General features: G+C 40.9%; 1 protein-coding gene across 2 annotated transcripts in view; it reads right to left on the bottom strand.

Moving 5' to 3' along the window:
• Positions 1-23,546, bottom strand: part of NUDCD3 (NudC domain containing 3) — a 65,609-nt gene that overhangs the window by 27,296 nt on the left and 14,767 nt on the right. For both annotated transcript variants that reach the window (XM_058194137.1, XM_058194138.1), the window contains exon 3: positions 5,027-5,159. In XM_058194137.1, coding sequence (XP_058050120.1) covers positions 5,027-5,159 — 133 coding nt within the window. The remainder of the gene's footprint in view (positions 1-5,026; positions 5,160-23,546) is intronic.

Genomic DNA, 23,546 nt, shown 5'->3' with positions numbered 1-23,546 from the left:
GATTACTTAGCAACCATTTGAAATGACAAGGGATTGCTCCAAAAAGTAACAACCGAATTTTGAAGTTCTGACAGATGTACACTCACATACCATGGTCACATGACTGCATCTTGGGTGTTTGGCAGCCAGCTCGCATTTTTGACCGTTTGCAGTACGTGACTGGGATTTTCAACTTTTTTTTGCAAGAGGCTGCAGTGTTTATTTCTGGTTTCCAGCAAAAAACACTATTGTATAAAACGGATTCACTTAATGACTGCTGTGTTTACTTAATGGGCACTGCAAATAGGCTGACATGCTGGCCCATTTAAAAACCACAACAACTTACAACGACAATTCCAGGGTCAATTACTTTTATAAGTCAAGAACTACCTGTATAGCAGGAAAAACAGCCATTGTGACTCTGGAACATTAGGGAGATCAAGATTAAAATCCTTGGTGTGAGAAGCTAAACCTGGTTATGATACAGTGGGCAACCCTCCAAACTGTAGGCTGGACAGCACTTTCTAAATCACAATCTAAGTAAAAACTCCTGCTTTGCTTCCTGTAGGGAAAGAGCAGCCCTTTTTCGGTTTTCTTGGCTGAAGTTTTCCTGAAAGCTTTAAAGAAAAACAGTTTTTCATACAGCACACAATTTATGGCATCTTCTGCCACAAGAAGACCAATTGTTTAGACTGCTTTAAATTTCAAGAGTAGATAAATTTATAGAGGAAGGGCTATAAATAAGTATTGCCTAAGACCATTTAATGAAGCTTCATGTTCGGAGGCGATATACCACACCGAGTGGGAACAAGCAATAATTTGACAACTATAAAGAATTGGTGTGGAACACTTGATCTTCAGCTTGATACATGGGAGGCTGACCCTCGGATAATCTGTTCCAGCTCACAAATAATGCTAGAGATTAACCTCAGTTGAATGTTAAACGTATAACTTTGGGTTTATATAGTTTCCCTTTCTCTCTTCTCTTCTGGCACAGACACAACTCATTTGGAAGTCTTGGGTTTTGCTTTCAGTTAACTTGGGTTGCTCTGTACATATGAACCAGCACTGTGATTAATTATAATTTATGAAAAATTGTGTTCTTTAATCTGTACATAAGATGCCCCTTTTTTTGTGTGTGCCTTCAAGTCAGTGCTGACTCCTGCTAACCGCCTGGACAAGCAATTTTATTGGCAAGATTTTTGGAAGTGGTTTGCCACTGTCTCCTTCTTAGGGCAGAGAGGGAGTGACTAGCCCAAGGTCACCCAGCTGGCTTTGTGCCTAAGGCAGGACTAGAATTCACTGTCTCCCGATTTCTATCCTGATGCCTTAACACTACATTAATTTGGCACTCCTGATTATCTATCTTGTCCCAGTTGGGATCTAACAAGAAAATGTAGCTTGTGGAAAACGGAATTAAGCTGGAGGTGAAAGGACGGTTGAAGGACACAATACAAGGTTTTCTGCTAGCTTTTCTTAGGATGTGCAGGAGAAAAAGTGCTGCCTAGTGATTAAAGCACAGGCTAGAAAGCAGGAGACCATGAGTTGTAGTTCCACCTTAGACAGGAAAGCCAGCTGGGTGACCTTGGGCCCTTCACTCTCTCTCTCATCCCAACTCACCTCACAGGGTTGTGGTAGATGCTTTATGAACAGACATCAACCATCTTATAATACAAGCTACTTCACTGGCAGAAGAAGCAGATCTAGCAACAACCAATACTTAACTCTGCAAAGCAAAAGGCGTCCTGGTAAATCACATAAAATTTTCTATTCAGAAATAAATAGAAAAGGCATCACATTCTTCAGAAAAATCTAGTCAAAATCAATGAGATTGTTTACACAATGTTTGGTCTGTGTTGATTATATCAGCTTTAACAGGGGCTAGGCAATAATCACTGCAAAAGAAGTATCGGTTGATGTTCCTGTGCAAAGAGACTACACCCAAACAGAGATGTGCATTCTACTTTTTCATGCGTCAAAATTAGGACTTTCAATTCACTTTACACATTAAAAGATTGGATCTGAGTAAAGACAGAAAGCTAAATCAAAGACTACGTAGATATGTGGGAGAAAATGAGTCCTAAAGATTTCCTGGGGGGGGTGGGTTTGGCAACCATCATAAATCAGCATATTAAGTTTTTTCTGCATTTCATATGCAATGGGAAGGGCGAGAAAAAAACTTAAACTAACTCTAATAATAACCTTACCTTAATTTTATTTGGGTATAATACAGGATAAAGAAGAACTTGGCTTTCAAAATTATGTTACTCCACCATCAACCTTACAAGGTAGACCAGATCAGGAAATTAACTCCAGAAAATGACTATGGAGGTAGGTTATAGTAATAGAATCTTGCAAGTCTGCTTGTGTTTTGTCTTCCTCTCTCTTTTGTCCCTTTAAGTCAGGGAGCAGCCAGCCCGAGTCTCCTTCTAATACTGCCTCCTTTCCCCAGGCTTCAGGAATGCTTCTGTTTTTGTTTCTATAACAGTTCTCGAATATTCCCTTCAACGCCATCTCCAAGACCCTCTACCTCTTGCTCACTATAGTAAAGAGAATTCCTGGAAACCGTGATATGTCTGCTTACTCAGCTTGGTCTACTTTGAAGGGCTGATACTGGAGAGGGCGGTTTTGACCCATTTTTTAATGTTTGAGGGGTTTCAGAGTGTTGTAATAGCAACCTGTGTGTTTCCCGGAAATAAGACCTATCCTGAAAATAAGCCCAGGCCTGCCTTTTACGTGTGCCCCTAATATAAGCCCTACTCCCAAAGTAAGCCCTACTTAAGAGCCTGCACAGCTGGCTAGCCGCCCATTCTGTCTGGTTGCTCGTAGTGCCAACATGAGGTGACGCAACATGTCCAGCAGGAGCCCATGTGCTGCCACCCACTTCAGCTTGCTTGCAGCCGCAACAGAGTAGGAGGCCAAGCAGCACACTGGTACTGTGGCCATGAAGCAAGGCACGTGGGGAGCTACCCCATGCCCCCCACACCAGCTTATCTCAGGGCCCCCGCAGTCAGGCCATCCATGCCCCGACACTTGCCTTCGGGCGGCAGCACCAGCAGCCATGTCCAGCAAGAGATCATGTGGCTGCCGGCCCACTTCTGCTTGCTCACAGCTGAAACGAAGGAGACCAAGCAGCGCACTGGTGCCGTGGCCACAAGGCAAGGTTGGGGGACGGCGACGGAGTTCCCCACATGCCCCGCACCGGCTTATTTCAGGGCCCCCGCAGCCAGGCCACCCACCCCTAACCCTTAATGAAATCAAGTTTGACACCTCTAATTTAATGGTAGATTTAAAAAGAATTACAGCAGACAAGACAAGATTAGTGCAAAAAGAAAGAACTATTCCGTCGAGTTCAAGAAGGAATCATGGAGGACTGTGAGGGCAAGAATTTTATGGCTTTCATCAAGTTGGATCTCGTATGGTCTGAAAATGGCGAGAAGAGTATGGTAACCTCAGTAAACAAGTGGACGAGGGAAATGCTAAGAAGTGCAAGTGTAGATCAGGTCAGTAACTGTTATTTCCTGAACTGGAAGACAACAACTGTGAATGGATTGCTGACAGGAGAGCAAAGGCTTTGGTTTTGCGCAGGGCTGATATTCAGACATATGCCCTTGCAATGGCACCACAGTTAGAAATATCCCCAGAATAATTCAAAGTATCACAACACTGGCTGTATGGCTTCCTTCATTGATATGAATTGTCTCTAAGATGATTGACAACACTATTTAAACTGGAAGATATACTTATTAAACGTGCACTTGCATTTAAGTCCTTTGTTGATGGCATCAACTTTTCTAAATACCAACTATCCAACATGATCGCTATAGATGAAACTGTAGTATTTATGGGCCAAGGATCTCAAACGACAATTGATCAGAGGGGTACCTTGTCAATCTACATTCCCTCCACTGGTGAAGAATTCATGAGATAAAATCACTGACACCTGTGTTGCCAATGTTACTACGAGCAGACTACAGGGACAAGAAGTGCTCATTTAAGGACCTGTCTTGCTAGACATGAGAGATTGGGGACAATGGTTCTATAGGAAAAGGAGTCGCAAGAAATTCAGGCCATAATTCAAGGTTTGGAGAGTTAGGATGATGTTCCAGAAGATGACATGACTGTATTGGGGAGTCAGGGGGAATGTTAGAGTTTGGCATTTTGGTTGCCCTGGGGGTGGGTTAGTGTGAGGCATGGATGGCCTGGCTGCGGGGCTCTGAGGTAAGCCGGTGTGGGGCAGATGGGGCAGCTCCGGTCCCCCTCACCCTGCCTCACCGGTGTGTCGCTTGGCCTCCTGCTCCATTGCAGCTGCAAAAAAGCAGAACTGGGCCGGCGGCCACATGGGATCCTGCTAGTCAGGGCTGCTGGAGCCACAGCCTCAAGGCGAGGCAGATGTCGGGCCGTGAATGGCCTGGCTGCAGGGGCCCTCAGGTAAGCCGGTTAGCTCCACCACCACCCATGGTCTCCTGCCCCACTGCAGCCATGAGCAAGCAGAAGAAGTGGGCCTACCATACATGGAAAAAATAAGGCATCCCCTGAAAATAAGCCCAAGTGCTTATTTTGGAGCCCCCAAAAATATAAGACCGGGTCTTATTTTTGGGGAAACAAAGTAGCAGCATTAAGCCCATTGGGCCTCCACATTGCAGTTTTAATTTAAAAGTGGAGGGAGGGTTTTTTCCCCAAAATTTTGACAATCTCCACAAACTGGAAAGAACAGAGAGCTGTGTGAATCCCAGGAGCTTTTTAGATCTCTTCTAACTGAAGACACCAGGAATTGCGACCTGCGGTATTATGCAATCAATATACTGTGGTTTTCCCTTTACATTTTAATCTGGCTAATGGCAATCCAAACTTGTTTAATACTGGGGATGGTTGGAAACGGCTGCAGCATTCCACAAGTTTGGACTGCTATAGGATAGCATCATTCTTCTTAGCCATGAAAACAGCAAAGGAAAAATTCTAAACAGAGCTACAGTGGACATATTACTAGGAGAGGCGGGGACTCTTATCAGCCAGTGGGCAAAAAAACTTCCCATACTCTCATTACCTGTCTGCCTTTCAGAATGTGCTTGGGCACTGGAACTTTAATTTCCAGGTCGCTATAGTCCTGAGACCAAGTGTAGTTCTCTCGCACAGCTCCATTATAACTGTCAGGATTTGCCTGGAATTGTTCCTGTTTCCTAAGGAAAAACACAGAAAAGAATGACTGTTAATTGGATCAACATAAGAACAGCAATAATCCTTATAAGAAATATACCAGTTCTAGGAGGGCCTCTGTCCACCTTTACCAAAACCTTTCCGAATATGCCACTCCTATTAACACTTTTTGATGACAATTTACATTCAGCTTTCTGCACACCTGAAACATTATTGGCTTTTGACTCTCGGTATTATTAGGCAGCAGAATTATAGTGGCTACAGACAGAAATTCAAAACTTTATTCTAATACATCCAAGGTGAAGACACTAGTCTATATCAAGTTCCATAAGGCTGGTGCCAGCTTAAAATGAACTTTGGAGCTTTCCCAGAAATAAGACAAGTTTTGATACTCTTTTGTGGCAGAAAGCAACAAATAATAGAAATTGAGTATGCTAGACAAGAATAACTGTCTTTATTCAGAAAGTGGCTATGTCTCTTTAGGTTATTCAGCTTCACTATCTTCCCCTCCCCATCCCCTCTACATACAGAAATCTTGTCTAGTTCTGGGCAGCCTCCAAGACAAAAGGAAAAGTTAAAAATAGCATAACAAAAGGGTAATTCAATCAGACTTAGTAACATGGGAGAGAAATCTCTTCTTCCCCAAAGGCAGAATCATAACATGGGGACAGGATGAGACAATGGAACCCCCCAAACCTACAAAAAACAACTAACAACTAACTTTCCCCTCAGTTTTTGTTTTTCCTGTGTCTGATATTTGTATTTAATTCTACTATTTAAATTTACTGAATTATCACATTGGCAGAAGACACTTGGTCCTGCCTTTTCTGAGTCACTGGAAAATCCAGGAACACTTTCCTTGGTTTGGGGTCATCCAGGGCTGCGATACAGAGGTAGTCTTAGCTTCCTGTAATGGTTTTGTGAGAACATTCTTGAGGAATAGGGTGAAGAGATGCTGCCTAGGGACAGAATGGGATAACTCACCATGGCCAACTTGTCATGGGACAACTTGCTGAGGGGACAATTCATTATTTAAAATAATTTTTAAAAATATTTTAATTTTTGTCATTCGCATTTCATTTTGTCTCTCCTTTGGCATCCTTTCTTTAATAATTTGAATCCATCATTTCTTTGATATTAATGCAACTCTTGTCCCGCAGCAAGTTTTCCTACAGTTAGTTGGCCATGGTGAGTGGTCACAGACCTGCCTAGGGAATGGCTGGATAAGAGAAGGCAAAGCCCACAGCTGCATAAAGGTGCAGAGAAAGAGTCTTAGAAGAGACTCCCTTCCTTAAGATCCTTAAGATCTCAGACTAAAAGGGAGACGGTGACAGATTTGTACTTTCAGACTTGCAAGATTGAGGTCCGTGTTTACAGGTGTTTACAGATCAGACGGGAAACACGATCAGATGTGCTAATTCTACTTTATTGTAAGGCTACATTAACAGAAAAGTCTGAAAGTATGAAATTCACTAAGTATATAACCACTTTTCAGCTTACCAAAACTAAAATGTCAAACATTTTGAACATAAATTAGCTTGGTTAATGCAAAAAAACTGTGGGTGTTGAACTGCTCAGAAAAAAAAATAAAATAAGCCACTTACATAAATTATACCTGAGCAATATTTAAAGTGGGAATTTCCTTTTGTTTCTGTCTAGCTACAGGGATCTGTGTGATTATACGTCAATTCTCACTGGAAACCAAATATAATATAGGCGAAGCACCACCCAGTCATTATGGAACACACAGAGATCACTTCGCATGGAAAGAGCTGCTATTTCCAAAATGCATCGAGCGAAAGTGATGGCCACTAGAAAGGCGACCTTACACATCAAAAGACGAAGGCTGGTAGACCATAAAGGCTCATGTGGAGCTTCCATAAGAGAATTCAAAACAATGGTCAAGTCCCAGGTAGGATATCTGTGTAGAACAGGTGGACTCAAGTTAGTGGCACCCTTAAGGAATCTGCAAATAGTGGGATGCTGAGATAGAGATGAAAAGGAACCACAAGCCAGAACCTTAGACAAGGCTGCCACTTGCCACCTAACAGTGTTAGGAGCTAATCCATTGTCCAAACCATCCTGGAGAAACTCCAAAATTTAGGAAACTGAAGCTTGAAGAGACGAAAAGCCCCCATGATCACACCAGGAACAAAAGGCCGTCCAAGTAGCTGAGTAAATACATTCCGTTGTCTGGAAGCTGGTTCTGATGACCCTGGCGGACAAACGGTCCCTTCTTAGAGCATGCCGCTCAATCTCCAAACGGTCAGTTGAAGCCAGTGAGGATCCAGACTCCCCTTGGCTGAGTGAAATCAGATCCTGAGGAATCCTCCAGGGAGGTGCCACTGACAGAGCCTTGAGATCAGCAAACCACGGCCGACGAGGCCAGTGAGGAGCTACTAGCATGACGTCGGCCCGTTCCTCGAGGATCTTGCGCACCACCCTCGGAATCAAGGGAAGAGGAGGAAATGCATACAGGAGCCCTGGTGGCCATGGACTCTGAAGAGCATCTACCCTTTCTGCTCGATGAGCTGGAAAGCGGGTGTAAAATCGCAGAAGCTGAGTGTTCTGAGCGGTTTCAAATAAGTCCACCTGTGGAATGCCGAAATGGCCTGTCAGATCTCTGAACAGTGACAGATGCAGTCACCACTCCGTGTGGTCCACGACTGAGTGACTCAACCAATCCGCTTGAACGTTGAGACACACCCGAGATGTATTCTGCTGTCAGGGACAAAAGACGGCGTTCTGCCCAGAGGCCCAGTCTCTTGGCTTCCAACATTAGACCCCGCAATCTAGTACCACCTTGTCGATTGATGTGCACCTTTGTGGCCACATTATTGATGAGAACCAGCACGTGGTTGCCCGAGACTTCTTGTTGAAAATGACGAAGGGCCAAATACACTCCAGCCAATTGATATTTTGTTTTTGATCTTGCACCGACCATCTGCCCTGCGTCATCAGGAACTGTATGTGTGCTCCCCACCTGAGAAGACTGGCGTCTGTTGTCAAAACTAGATGTTGAGGCTCATGAAACAGCCGCCCCTTGGAAACAGCCGGAGACCTCCACCAGGAGAGGGATCTGCTTACTTCAGGAGTGATACGGACCCTGACCGGAGAGTTGCCTTTTTCTGCCTTCTGAAAGGGCAAGAGAAACATTGAAGGTCTCTGGCATGTAGACGGGCCCAAGGAGTAACATGGATGGCTGAAATCATTTTGCCCAGAAGGGTGGACAACAATGCTAAGGGAACTGCCCGTTCACTCTTAACCTTACCTATTAACTCCTTAAGACTGTTCTGTCACTCTTGGGACAAATACACTCTACACTCTAAGGAATCTATTATCGCCCCCAAATGAACTAAACATATTGAAGGCCTGAACTGGCTCTTTTCTTTGTTAACAGAGAAGCCGTGGGCTGTCAAACAACCAACGGTAACTTGTAGATCCCTAACTGCCACACTTTTCAAAGACAGTTGAATTAAAATATCATCCAGATAACATTGAACCCATACAGGGATAGCCCTGAGATGCGCTGCTAACACTGCTAGTACCTTAGTAAAGGTACAGGGGGCAGAAGACAAGCCAAAGGGCAATGCCTGGTACTGGTAATGACAGCCCCCATTAAAAAATCTAAGAAATTTGCGATGAGGCCAACAAATAGGAATATGTAAGTAGGCCTCAGATCTATCGATGTGAGAAAGTCGCCCTTCTTTACGCCAGCCAAGATCGATTGCAAGGAATGCATCTTGAACCGTTTGTACACAATGTAACGATTCAATCGTTTGAGGTCAAGAATTGGTCTCCACCCTCCCCAAGGCCTTAGGAACCAGAAATAACAGAGAATAGAAACCCAGTCCTGCCTGATCCTCAGGCATCTTCTGGATAGCTTTAATGTCCAAAAGGTGCTGCACAGCCAAATCCATGAGAACCTTCTTGTGTTTGTTTTTAGAAACAGGACAAGGAATAAAGCACCTCGGGGCAGTGGAAAGAAATTCCAGGGATAGGCCAGATCTTACCGTATCCCTGACCCAGGAATTGGACGTAATTTTGTCCCACCAATCAGCAAACAGCACTAACCTGCCCCCAAAGTGGGGAACAGAGTCTTAACACTGGCAATGGAATGACTGACTTCCTCCTCCTCGAAAGGGCCGCTTGCCTGCAAAGGATCTACCACGTGATGTCCTATCCTGATACTCCCACTGCCTAGTTCCAAAGGATCCATGGGAATGGAAATGTCCCGAACCCCAATCTGATCCACGACCAGGTGACCTGCAGAAAAAGGGGGTGAAACGGAAATCAGTTTTATGCTGAGATGAAGGCAAAATCTTTCTCTTGTCCTTTATCTCCACTAACAAGGGGTCCAATGAAGAACCAAACACCTTGTTCCCGGCAAAAGGAGTCGAGGCCAAATGCCACTTGTGACGGGTATCCACTTGCCAATGTCTCAGCCAAACTAAGCGACGAGCTGCCACTGTCAATGCCATAGATTTAGAGGCAAAGCGAACTGAATTCAGAGTGGCGTCCACCAAAAATTGGACAGCTGCTATAATCTTGTTAAGATCCTGTTGGATCCTGGTGTCTTCCAACGACAACTTGTCCTGTAGCCTGACGTAACCAAAATAAGGTTGCTCGGTTGAAAAAGTATGCTGTGGTCACAGCTCAGATAGACCAGGCCACCTGGTGAACACGCTGAAGGACAAGATGAGAGCGCCTCTCCTCGGGACATAGACCTTCCTCTGGTACACCTGGGATGGCTGAGTTTGGCAATAAGGCAGCAATAGAATCATCCACTGTAGGAACTTGAAGCAAATTGGCTAAATCAGCTGCAACATTAAAGAAACAGTTATCCGAAGACAAAGGGGATGGCACAGCTCCCAGGGAAGCCCATTGCTGCTGGACCACATCCAAAAATAAGCATGGTGCTGGAATAGTGTCCACTGGCTTAGCTGGTTCTGAAAACAGCGGATTAAGTTGCTCTAGAGAAGAAGAAGAAGATGCTTCTTCCCCAGTAGAAGCTCCAAGTTGAGCTGCATTACAACCAATGACTTGAAAACAGCCCATGGGAATAGACCAGTGAATGCTGGTTGTTCTGGAGAAATCCCTTCATCTTCAGAAAGATCAGGACCTTGATTATCACCCCCTTCAAGGAAAGAATGGCGACTCCCTTGGGAGTGAGGAGATCCTGAACCTTGAAGGGACAAATTCCCTTCTTGATAATTGTGTCCAGAGGACTCAGAAACCACAGACATCTCAGAAGAGTCTTTACGCAACTGATGAAATCCAGCAGCCAACGATTGTTGTACAGCTTTGGTAATAAGAAGTTGAAAATTATCAGGTAACACAAATTCCTGATGTTGTGCAGGTGCAGAAACAGGGTGCTCTCCTTGCGCAGGAACCTCTTCTGAATCTGATCAGAAGATTCAGCACCAGCAGGAGAAGGAGTCGGAGAACCAGCAGCTCCCCACAAGGCAGTTGTAGAAATAGAGATAGGGCAGTCTCACAATGAAACCTGGTCCGGAGTAACCCCGGGATCAGGTTCTTGAGTAGAAGGCCTGACTGGAGTAAGAGGCTCTCCTGAGGCACTTGCCTCAGTAGCCACAGGTTTGCTGGCTTTGTCACAAAGCCTTTGTAATGTTTGATGTCTATGCTATTCATCACGGGTAGAAGACTTAGAGACACTATGGGACTTGTGCTGAGAATGAGATCCCTTACTGCTCGAAGTTTCACGTCGAGGAGTCGAATGTGGAGCGGTTCCAGAACCACCTTCAACCACTGCCTTGCTAGCCACCCTAGCTGCTGCCACCTCTGTAGCTTTACGGTCATATTTGGGCTTGCTCTGAGCCTTAGGCATGGTGCTGCAGACAATCAAAAAATACAGTTGCAATAAGGAATTTTTATAATACAACCCAGGAGGAGAAAACACTCCTGTTTCAGTCAGTTAGTAAAATCTATAGATATCTATATCTATATCTATTTATATACATGATTATCTGAAATAGTTCAGTATCCATTGCTCTAGCCTTATTTCCTCTTCTTTTTTATTTTATTTCATATATTATAATTATTATACCATTATTAATTAATAATAATTACTCCGGCTCGCATCGTATCTGTAATTATAAGTAAAATTGTCAAGTCCAGAAGTATCAAGTTAAACTGATCAGCTGTGTGGTAATTGAAATGTTCTATTGCAAGGCAAAAACTTCCAGTGGAAAAACACAGCTCCGAAACAAATTGCCATTACATAAACAGCCATAAAGACTGAAGTCAGCCAGTAATCAGCCCTGCAGAAGCCCAGGAGCCGATAACTCCATTGGGCTGAACAGTCCAGTCCATTATAAATTCCTTAAGCTCTGGAAACACGTTGTCGCCTCAAAATGGCGGCCGACTCCTCCTCCATGACCACCACAAACAGGGTGGTTCAGGAAATAAAGCACGAAGTCGCAGATGCAAGTTCAGGAAAGCACAGGACTATTATTTTTGTTACTGTCCATTAAGTTCAAGCACAAAGCTCCGATTGGCAAACCTCCAAGCCCTTTTTTTTAAAAAATGAACAAAGTGGAGTAGCTCCGATTAGAGCACAAAGCTCTTCAAGCGCTTAAACTCACAAAAACTATGATCCAAACACAATAGTCGTTAGGTCCAGCCCAAATGGAGTGCAAGACTCCTCCAAACAGATTAATTATCATCCCTATGAGGAAAGGCTAAAGAGACCAAGCCCTTTCAGTTTAGCGGCAATCAAATAAATGGGGGAGGTGGGAAGTATTTTCCCCTCCCACAGTATTAAAATGAAGGGCCATTCAATTAAATTGACAGATGACAGATTAGAGGGATCCAACATACGGGGAGTAAAAAGCTTCTAGGCATAGAACACAGGTAGCCTTAATTTACGACCACAATTGAGCCCAAAATTTATGTTGCTAAGTTTGACATTTGTTAAGTGAATTTTGCCCCATTGGAAAACCTTTCTTACCAGAGTTGTTAAAGAGAATCACTGTTGTTAAGTTAGTAACACAGTTGTTAAGCAAATTTGGCTTCCCCGTTGACTTCGCGTGTGAGAAGGTCGCGAAAGGTAATCCCATGACCTTGAGACACTGCAACTGCCATAAATATGAGTCAGTTGCCAATTGTCTGAATTCTGATCATGTGACCATGAGGATGCTGCGATGGTCATGTGAAAGTGACAGTTCACTTTGTGACCACTGAAAGTTACAACGGCACTAAAAAGGGAGTTATAACCATTTTTCACACTTATGACCATTGCCATATCCCTGTGGTCATACGTTCAAAATTCAGATGCTTGGCAACTGACTCATACTTATGACGGTTGCAGTATCCAGCGGTCATGTGATTCCCTTTTGCGATCTTCTGATAAGCTAAGTCAATGGGGAAGCTACATTCATTTAACTATTGGGTTACTCACTTAACTGCAGTGATTCATTTAACAACTGTGACAAGAAAGGTCATAAAATGGAGCAAAATTCACTGAATGTCTCAGCGAGAGAAATTTTGAGTTCAAGTGTGGTCGTAAGTCCACTACCTGTACTCAAGATTAACTAAAAAGAAAATGAAAAACTTTCTATAAACTTTGCAATTCCTCTAAATAAGTCTGTGGGTTGGTACCTTTTTTTACTCCAGAAGTAATGACACACTTCTAAACACTGAGAATAACAATAATTTTGATTATGCATTTATATAGCAGCTTCCCCAATCTAGTGCTTTTCAGATGATATATTCAGTCGGGTGCAAAGTCATGTAAGGTCAATCTAGAAAATGTCAAATTATTTAGCATCTCAAACATGGTTGAAAAGGAAGCTACTGGCTCAAAGACAGCTTTACTGATGAAGCAATAGGAGCTAGCCTCTTCAACATGATTTGCTTGTGAGATATCCAGAAGGGTTAAAAAAACCTCAGATGGAGACTGAATTCTGAGTTATATTTGTTCTGCAGATGGCTACGCAACAGAATTAGAGGTGTTTTTATATTATCTATGAGACAAGACAAATTGATTACAGTATCTTCTTAACAAGGTTCCTCGTGGAGGAAATCATACAAAATTATTTCTTCCTCAATCGCTACTACCATACACACACTTCACTATAGCCAAGATGAAACATCACAATGCAATCTTCTCTTGGGGAACTCTGCTAGCACAAGGACAAAATGCATGTACAAGCTTGCGGTCCACTTTTCAGTTGTAAAATAAAAGCTGGCAGATTCACCCTCCCTTTCTGGCTTGCAATAAGTACAGGGAAATATTCCTTGCCAGCATCAAGCCTCAGATAGCCTTGCAAGACAGACAGCTGATCTTTAGCTTTTTCAAAGCTGTCCAAGGCAGAGTTGCCAGATTGTGCAGAGTCTCCCACTCTCTTCCTGGCTGGCAGGAAGTAGGAGCATCGGCAACACTGTCGTTCATATTGAGGAATATGCTCCAATGTGATGCTTCACCTTTGCTTGTCTAATGCAATCCCACAAGGGGGAGGGGGGAGAAAAAGCAGTAGAGAAGTGGGTGACCTGGACTAGAAGCCCTGCTGCTGGCTATCAACTTTTATCAAAACAATCAATCAAACAACCACAACAGCAACAACAACAACAACAACAAAAAAGCAGGTTCTGTAATGGTGCAAAAACAAGAAGGGGCCATAATGGAGTCTACAAAAGTTCTCTCATTGGATCATCATTTCCATGGAGACAGTCGTTATGGCAACACAGAACAAACCTTGCTGATCCCAGCTTCCTAAAATGCTTGGAGATTTCATGAGCCAAACAGATTGGAAGACAAATAAAATAGGAAAGCAGAGGGAAGGTATTAAGCCTCCAATAAATACAAATTTTTCTCTTTCTCTCCCCCATCCCCCCCCACACCGTAAATATAATTGGACAACAAATAAAACTTCAAGAGCAAGAAATTGGTTAATGTTCATATAACTGAATAATAGAAAAACTTCAGCAATGTTAAACATTGCAGTTTCTCTGCTGAAGGGCTTGTGATAGACCCGTCCTTTGTATCTGCCTGCTCTAGATTTTCAGGGCCAATTCTGATAGTTTTGACTCATAAACCCACAAAGGCCCCCATATCTTATTTTCTGCTATGTAGGAGGTATATTGGACATGCCCACACTCTTTGAAATGAAAAAGAAATTGCAGGCCCATCCATGGCTGAAGTAATTCACTTTCATTCCTTTCTCAAGAGCTGAACAGAGAAGGAAAGAAGGAAGACCACAGAAAACCAAAATGATTCTAGAGCTATTTCTAGAGTATCTTAATGAAGAGATCCCGTCTGCTCCACAGGAGCTGCAGATTATCTCCAGGCTGCACACTTATTATTCCATTGGAAAAGAACATTTTTACAAGGCTGAAATATAAATGACTTCATGGAGGCAACACTGGGTGCTGGATTCATTTGGCCTTTTAAATACATTGTTTTCTGATTCATAACAAGGACTTTCAACCTCTTAACCTCCCAGAAGGCCATGAAGACATGGCTCTTCCCCCAAGCAAAGACCCCTCTTCCCCCAAGCATTGGGCTAGGACAGCGGTTCTCAACCTGTGGGTCGGGACTCCGTTGGGGGTCGAATGACGATTTGCCAGGGGTCGCCTAAGACCATCGGAAATATGGGAAGTATACTTGCAAGTCGAAGAATCACGCTCCAATGGTTGACTCCACCAGCCAGCTGCAGACTCTTCAAATCGCTAGCCGAATTCGGCTTCAGGCACGATGAATTAAAAAAGAGAGAAATCTTTGCTCTGATGTCTCCCTCTCAAGCCAGCTGCAATCACTCCCAATCGCTAGCCTAATCTGGCTTCAGGCACAATAAACTTAATAGGGGAGGAGTCTCCGCTTTAATGCCTCCGTCCTCAAGGCAATCGCAAGCAGTTCAGATCGCTAGCCAATACGGCTTCAGGCGCGATAAATTCAAAACGAAAATAATTTTATGGTTGGGGTCACCCATCGTGGGGAATTGTATTAAAGGGGTCGCAGCACTATAAAGGTTGAGAACCACTGGGCTAGGATGAGAGCTAGGGAATTGATGGGATGTTGTGGCATCATGATATGTTATATGTTGTTTTCTTTGCAGGGTGGATTGTTATTATTCTCTTTTTATTGAAGATTGTGAGCCACTTAGGATTATTATATATAAGTTGGGCAGCCATATATTGTATTTTTCAGAGTATAAGATGTACTGGGGTATAAGACGTAGCTTCGTTTTTGGGGACGAAAATAGCAAAAAAAAAATCTGCCTACCAGGTATTCATCTGGCTAGTGTCCTTAGTCCGGTCAGCTTCAGCACATTAGTTTGCTGGTTTTTATCCCCTGCTTGGCAATAAAAAAACAGCTTCTAAAGCACAGCTGATCTTTGGAGAGAGAAGCAATGAGAAAAGCAGGCAAACTGCGGAGATCGCTTCACTCGCTAGTGCTTCATTAGGGCTGGAAAAAAGCTTCAAAAAAGCTACATTCAGAGTATAAGACGCACCCAAATTTTTAACCTCTTTTAGGAGGGAAAAAAGTGCGTCTTATACTCCGAAAAATATAATAATTCCCATAAATATGATGTACCCCCAAATAGTATTCAAAGCTGACATTGACTGAATGTGAATCTTAATTAAAAAGTAATGTGACTGATTGTGACTTTTAGAGTATGGCATTGGCCAATGCTAAGCAGCAAATTGTACTGACTGGGATCAGATTAAAAAATATTTTTCTAGACTATGATCAGTAGTTAATTTTATTTCACCTGAATCTGTGTTTTATTTACGGCTACAGACAGTGTTAATGCTGAAATTAGACCCCTTAAAAACAAAACATATACTCAAGTTTTTCTGAGGAACTTCCGGTTTGGCACCGTAGGTGATGGCGGTGATCTTTACGATCACCAACCTCTGGATTATGTGGAATCGCTAGGACAGCTTAAATCTGCTGTCCAGCGGTTCGGAAAACCCCCTCTTCGGGAGAAGGAGAAGGTGGTGAGCTGAGGGCAGAGGTTGAATTTCCCTAAAGCCCCTGAGAAAAAAGGGGTTTGAAGGGTTAAGTTCCCTCCAGTAACCCGAAGTGCTCCAGATCCGAGGATTCTTCTGCTTTGGTGGAACCAATCACCACGACCAAACGCCGAGATTTATTTTGGACAATAAAGGATTATACCGGACAGAACGAAAGTGGGAAAACTTTATGCAAGTAGCTAAGCCGATTCCCCGTTACTTTGTAACAAGCTTGAAAACAGCAAGAAAATGGAGGCGAATTGTTAATAAGTTAACGAGTGGAAAGCGAAAGTGATACTTTCAGCGTTTGCTGTCTGCAGTTGGTAATTTGCATGTTACTTGCTGCTTTAACTCTTTAACTCTTTGCTGCCTGCTGATAGAATCTAGGGAGATTTTTAAATATTGCTTTAAAAGACTGTGTTTCTCAGAAGTTAAGAAGATTTAAAGTGAATATTAAGTTGGAAATAAATAAATAAATAATTTTATAGAAGATGGCAGCCAAACAATTAAAGTCTACTGTAACAAAGAGCTCTGGAAACTGATTATAAGATATTTGCCAAGATACTTGCTAATAGATTAATGCCAGTGATGAATCAAATAATTCATAATGATCAGTCAGGATTTATTAAGGGTAGGCAGATGAGATATAATGTGAGGCAAATTGTAAATTTACTTGAATATTTGGAACGAAACAACCAAATCTCAGCGGCTTTTTTTTTTTTTGGATGCTGAAAAAGCTTTTGATAGATTGGACTGGCAGTTTCTGTTTAAAGTAATAGAAAAATGCAATTTGGGGATTATTTTATCCATGCAATTAAAGCAATATATCAGAAGCAAACAGCACAAATAATAGTAAATGGTGGGTTAACAGAAACTTTTAAAATTGGGAAAGGGACGAGACAGGGATGTCCCTGTCTCCATTACTTTTATTTTAACTTTAGAAATTCTTCTGAATAAAATACGTAGCTCTGATCAAATAAAGGGAATTAGAGTTAAACATCAAGATTATAGATTAAGAGCTTTTGCAGATGACTTGGTTGTTACTGTATCTCAACCAATATACTCAGCTACTGGTTTAAAAGATATAATTGGTCAGTATGGTAAAGTATCTGGATTTAAGGTGAATCAGCAAAAGACAAAGATGATAACTAAAAATATGAATATACAACAAAAGAAGAGTTAGAAAGAACTACAGGTTTTGAAATCGTTAAAAGGTTAAATATTTAGGAATATATATTACAGCTTCAAATGTTAAATTATATAAAAATAATTATGAGGTATTGTGGCAGAAGGTATGGAAAGAAATGGAGAGTTGGAAGAAGTTACAACTATCCTTGTTGGGAAGAATAGCGGCTATAAAATGAATGTTTTGCCCAGGTTTCTATTTTGTTTCAAATGATACCGTGCTTAAGAATGATATCAAATTACAGGAATGGCAAAAGGGGTTAATAACTTTGTATGGATGGGCAAAAACCAAGAATAAAATTAAAAATAATGCAGGATACAAGGAAAGGGGGTCTTAAAATGCCTAATTTAAATTGTATTATGAAGCAGTTGTTTTATCATTAATTACTGATTGGATTAATTTAACTGAGGAAAGAGTTTTGAATATAGAAGGTTATGGTTTGTTATATGGGTGGCATGCCTATTTATTATATGATAAGAAAGTAGATAAAATATTTAAAATAATATAATTAGAAATGCATTATTGAGGGTTTGGAGGAAATATCAATATAATTAGATGGAAAGATTCCAATATGGGCAATCCCGAGACACATGATAGAAAATATAAATATATATCAAAAGATGGAGGTAGTTACCTATAAAGAACTTCTTTGTATGGAAAAGGGAATTACAATTAAAATCTAGAGAAAAGATGGGGAAGAAGGGAAAAATTATACATGGTTCCAATATGGACAATTACAAGCTAGATGGAAATTAGATCAAATAATAGGTGTTAAGCAAACTGAGGATAATTTGTTAAAACAAATGAGAGATCAAGGCCAACAGCATATTAAGAGGTTGTATAATGTATTAGTAGAAATAGACTCAGAGTCCGAACTAGTTAAGGATTGTATGATTAAGTGGGCACAAAATTTTCAGCAACCAATAATGTTGGAAACTTGGGAAAGAATTTGGGTGAGGAATGTTAAATTTACACAAGCGCAAAATATGAGAGAAATTTTTTATAAGATGTTTTATAGATGGCATTTAGACCCCAAAAAGTTGTCATGTATGTATCCTAATGTACAGGCTAAATGTTGGAGATGCGATTGTGAAGATGCCACTTATTACCATATATGGTGGACTTGTAAAAAAGTTAAAGCATTTTGGATTAAAGTATGGTGGATCATGCAGAATATTTTGAAAAAGATTAAGTTTACTCCGCAGTTCTTTCTACTAGGAATAATTATGGATTGTACAGCTATAGAGACTAAATTGATTTTGAACTTAATAACAGCCGCAAGACTTTTGATTGCTCAATATTGGAAGAAAGAAGAATTACCTACAATTGAAGAATGGACACTCAAAGTATCAAATCTGGCAGAAATGGCAAAATCTCCGCTTACTTGAAAGACTATACACTAGAAAATATATTTTAGAATGGAAAATGTGGATTGATTATATTCAAAATAAGTATCAGATAAAAAATATCAATATAATTAGATGGAAAGATTCCAATATGGGCAATCCCGAGACACATGATAGAAAATATAAATATATATCAAAAGATGGAGGTAGTTACCTATAAAGAACTTCTTTGTATGGAAAAGGGGAATTACAATTAAAATCTAGAGAAAAGATGGGGAAGAAGGAAAAATTATACATGGTTCCAATATGGACAATTACAAGCTAGATGGAAATTAGATCAAAAATAGGTGTTAAGCAACTGAGGATAATTTGTTAAAACAAATGAGAGATCAAGGCCAACAGCATATTAAGAGGTTGTATAATGTATTAGTAGAAATAGACTCAGAGTCCGAACTAGTTAAGGATTGTATGATTAAGTGGGCACAAAATTTTCAGCAACCAAGAATGTTGGAAACTTGGGAAAGAATTTGGGTGAGGAATGTTAAATTTACACAAGCGCAAAATATGAGAGAAAATTTTATAAGATGTTTTATAGATGGCATTTAGACCCCAAAAGTTGTCATGTATGTATCCTAATGTACAGGCTAAATGTTGGAGATGCGATTGTGAAGATGCCACTTATTACCATATATGGTGGACTTGTAAAAAGTTAAAGCATTTTGGATTAAAGTATGGTGGATCATGCAGAATATTTTGAAAAGAAGATTAAGTTTACTCCGCAGTTCTTTCTACTAGGAATAATTATGGACTGTACAGCTATAGAGACTAAATTGATTTTGAACTTAATAACAGCCGCAAGACTTTTGATTGCTCAATATTGGAAGAAAGAAGAATTACCTACAATTGAAGAATGGACACTCAAAGTATCAAATCTGGCAGAAATGGCAAAATCTCCGCTTACTTGAAAGACTATACACTAGAAAATATATTTTAGAATGGAAAATGTGGATTGATTATATTCAAAATAAGTATCAGATAAAAATATCGAATAGCATATGAGTAAATTTAGGAAATATTTTGTATTAGATATATTTTTGAAGGAGAGGGGAATTGAGAGTGCGACTAAGTGTGGTGTGACTAGAGATTATAATTTAGGAATTATTTTAGATTATGATTGTTAGTTTTGATACCCTGCATTTTGTTCTGGGAAGTCGGGGTGGGGGTGGGGGTAAGGGGAGGGAATTGGGGGTTTGGTAGAGATGGAGTGATGGTTAATGTACAGGGTTAATTGAAGATGTATAAATATAATTAATGCAGGGTCGGGTCTGCCCAGTTACCATTTTAGAACGGTGGGGAGGGAGAAAAGAGAGAGTAGGAGGTAGGAAAGAGGAGAAGAGGAAGGAAGAGGGGTAGAAGAGGGAGAAGGAAGGTGTAGGGTGGAGGGAGGAGAGAATGTAGATAAGAGAAGGAGAGGAAGGTCTGGAAAGTAGAAGAAGGTAGAAGAGGGAAGAGTGTTAAAAAGGGGGGTGGTGACTGGGCAAGCCCGACTAATTGTATATAACTGTACATTGGATGAATTATTTGATATGATTGTAAAAATAAAACTTTTTATAAAAAAAAAATATATTTTTCTAGACTATGATCAGTAGTTAATTTTATTTCACCTGAATCTGTGTTTTATTTACGGCTACAGACAGTGTTAATGCTGAAATTAGACCCCTTAAAAACAAAACATATACTCAAGTTTTATCTTCAGTTTCAGGCATTTTGTTCCTCCAGAATACAATGTTGGTTTTTCAAAGTGGGTTGCATACTTTTCTTGGCAGTTACCTAAAAAAATGATGGACTTAGCAAAAAACAATTCAGGAGAAATAAACTATTTTTTTCTGACCCCTGTTTATCCAGATAAGCAGATATCAGCTTGTTGTGTCTCCCCACCCCCCACCCCACCCCCGCAGAATCTGTTCAAAACAAAAGCCTTGGGAGTTTAGGGAAACTCAAAAGACGGAGATTCAAAGAAGAAAGGTCATAGCAAACCAAGTTAAGCCCTAGCACTTGAACTATTAGCAAAGCTGGGTAGCTAAATGGGAACAGACCAGTACAATAATAGCTATGAACCCTGTGGCACTGACATTGTAGGAGACAGTAGGGAAAAATTAGTTTTTAAATAAAGAGATGTGTTGCTCGTGCTTAGTGGACAGAAGGACCCCTCTATTTTGTCTTGTTCTATTTGCACACGGGTGTATCTTTAGGGGGAAAATGAAATCATTAAAAACATAAGCATGAAGAAATCAACTCCTATCAACATCAATGCAGCTGTATGTTATGTATGTATTCCTATTTCTTCTTCTACCAAGGATCTGCAAATAGGCTATTCAATTCACCACTAGACAGCTTGTTTCTTAACTTAATAGATTTAAGAGTTGCCACACTGTCACAGAACCTAGAAAAGAATGGGGAAATTTTTCCAGGAGTCTGCTCAGTTTTTACATGCTCAGAGAACAGATACAATTTCTTGCAGTTTCCTGAATGCTGGTCAAAATCTAAGAAGAGATTCAACAACTACTTCCCTGACGTTTGCTTTTGTCTTGAGCGTAAATAATTATCTTCTTTCCTCTGCAGGAAGAAGAACTGGGTAATGATACATGGAAATACTGGTATATCAAGATTTAACATTAAAATCTGGGGTTTAATTTGCCTGAATGTAATAATGCATAATTTAATATATGATAATATAGATATGAAAGAAAACATCTAATAATTCTTATCTGAAAAAACCTATGTAATGTTCTCATTTGATACATATATTTGATTCTTACATACATAAAGTAAAAAAGAGCCATTGTGGCATAGGGTTAGAATCCAGTACTGTAGGCTAAATCTGCCGATTGCCAGCAATTCAATTTTCACCATTTCAAGGTTGACTCCATCCTTCCGAGGTCAGTAAAACCCAGACTGCTGGGGGAAACATGCAGACTGTGTAAACTGCTTAGAGGGGACTGTAAAGCACTGTGAAGCGGTATATAAGTGTATATAAAATGTTAGTGCTATTGCTACTTCCATGTGATTGTTCATAATCACCAGAATTTTAGGACTGAGATGTTTTTTTTTTTTTAAAAAGCAACTTAAGTCTTAAGTAAAAAAAAAAGGGGGTGGGAGAAAAAGGGATGACAGTGACAGAACCGAACATTTGCCTGCTAACTAAGCTATTAACTAACTAAACCAAATATATTTAAAGTGACAATGAAATATTCTGTTCCGTTCCATTCCATTCTATTCAGTACTCTGTCACTTGTCGGTGTCACAAAAACTCTCCAAGTGATTGATTATGTGACATCAAGTCATTTTTGGCTCCTAGTGACGGTGTGAATTTTCCCCCCATGACGATCTATCTCTGACTGGTTCTTCCAACAGTGCCTTCACTGCCATTATAACTGAGTCTATCTACCTTGCTGCTGATCTTCTTCTACATCCTTCCATTTTTCACTTCACTTTTAGAACTTCTCCTAATAACCGATACAAAATTATTTTAACCCGAGAGGGCAGAAATGGAATCCGGGGCCTCCTGCACATTGTGGCTTTCTCTTGGATTCTAGCATTAGCTTAAGAGTTGCCCAGGGCTGAAAAAAGACCCAAGACTAAGTTACTTTTCAGGATCATCATTTAATGCGACAACTGGGAAATACAGTGAAGATGATATGAAGAATTTACAGGCAACCCTTGCATTGCCAGATGAACAGCACTGTGATAATAAGTACCTCAAGCAAGAAGATTCCCCTCCTAAATTAAGTGCAAGACAGGGATGCTATTAAGTATAAAACACCTAGATGTTTTTTTTTTAACCTGAGGCTATGCCTCCAACAGATAAAAGAAAAGGCCGAAAGGTTCATAGCAATTACTAGCCTACAAAAAAAATTGTACAAACTGGAGGAAAGATTTAGTTTCTATGTGAGGCTTTGAGGATGTTTCACCCAATGCTAGGAATAAAAGGGACAATTACTGTAGCTCCATCTTGTCTCTACCAAACTATACACGAATCTGCATGAAACTCTAAGCATGGATCTACATGAAATTCTCCTGCATATACCTACAGAAAAGGTAACATGTCCACTAGGTCCCAAAGGTGCTTCTTTTTTTCCAAGAGGCAACTGGACTTTCTTGTTTATTCTTTGAAGACATTTCACTCCTCATCCAAGAAACTTCTTCAGCTCTGACTTGCTGGTGCGGAATGGAAGGATTTTTTTTAAATTTGCATTTATATCCCACCCTTCTCTGAAGACTCAGGGCGGCTTACACTGTGTTAAGCAATAGTCTTCATCCATTTGTATATTATATATAAAGTTAACTTTTATTGCCCCCAACAATCTGGGTCCTCATTTTATCTACCTTATAAAGTAGGGGTGTCCAAACTTGGTCCCTTTAAGACTTGTGGACTTCAACTCCCAGAGTCCCTCAGCCAGCAAAGCTGGCTGAGGAACTCTGGGAGTTGAAGTCCACAAGTCTTAAAGGGACCAAGTTTGGACACCCCTGTTATAAAGGATGGAAGGCTGAGTCAACCTTGGGCCTGGTGGGACTTGAACCTGCAGTAATTGCAAGCAGCTGCTGTTAATAACAGACTGTCTTACCAGTCTGAGCCACAGAGGCCCTTTATACTCCTTTATACTCCTTGCAGACAGCTGGCCATTTGCATTCTTTTAGCAAATGATTAAGGCCAGCTAGAGGTTTATCTATGTCATCAGACATAGTGCAAATGTGTGTGGAGCCTTCTTGGAACTGTTGAAAGGACTGTGATGTAGACTGGAGATAGATGAGGTTGTATCCCTCCCCCTCTGTTGAGAGAGGACTGTTCAATTTTGACATAGTTGGCTTCTTTCACCCCCTCTTTCAAACCAGCAGCCTTCTTT

Source organism: Ahaetulla prasina, chromosome 9 (assembly GCF_028640845.1).
Source record: "Ahaetulla prasina isolate Xishuangbanna chromosome 9, ASM2864084v1, whole genome shotgun sequence".
NCBI lineage: Eukaryota > Metazoa > Chordata > Lepidosauria > Squamata > Colubridae > Ahaetulla > Ahaetulla prasina.
Note: the sequence above shows the minus strand (reverse complement) of the source record. Positions and strands in the feature narration are given on the sequence as shown.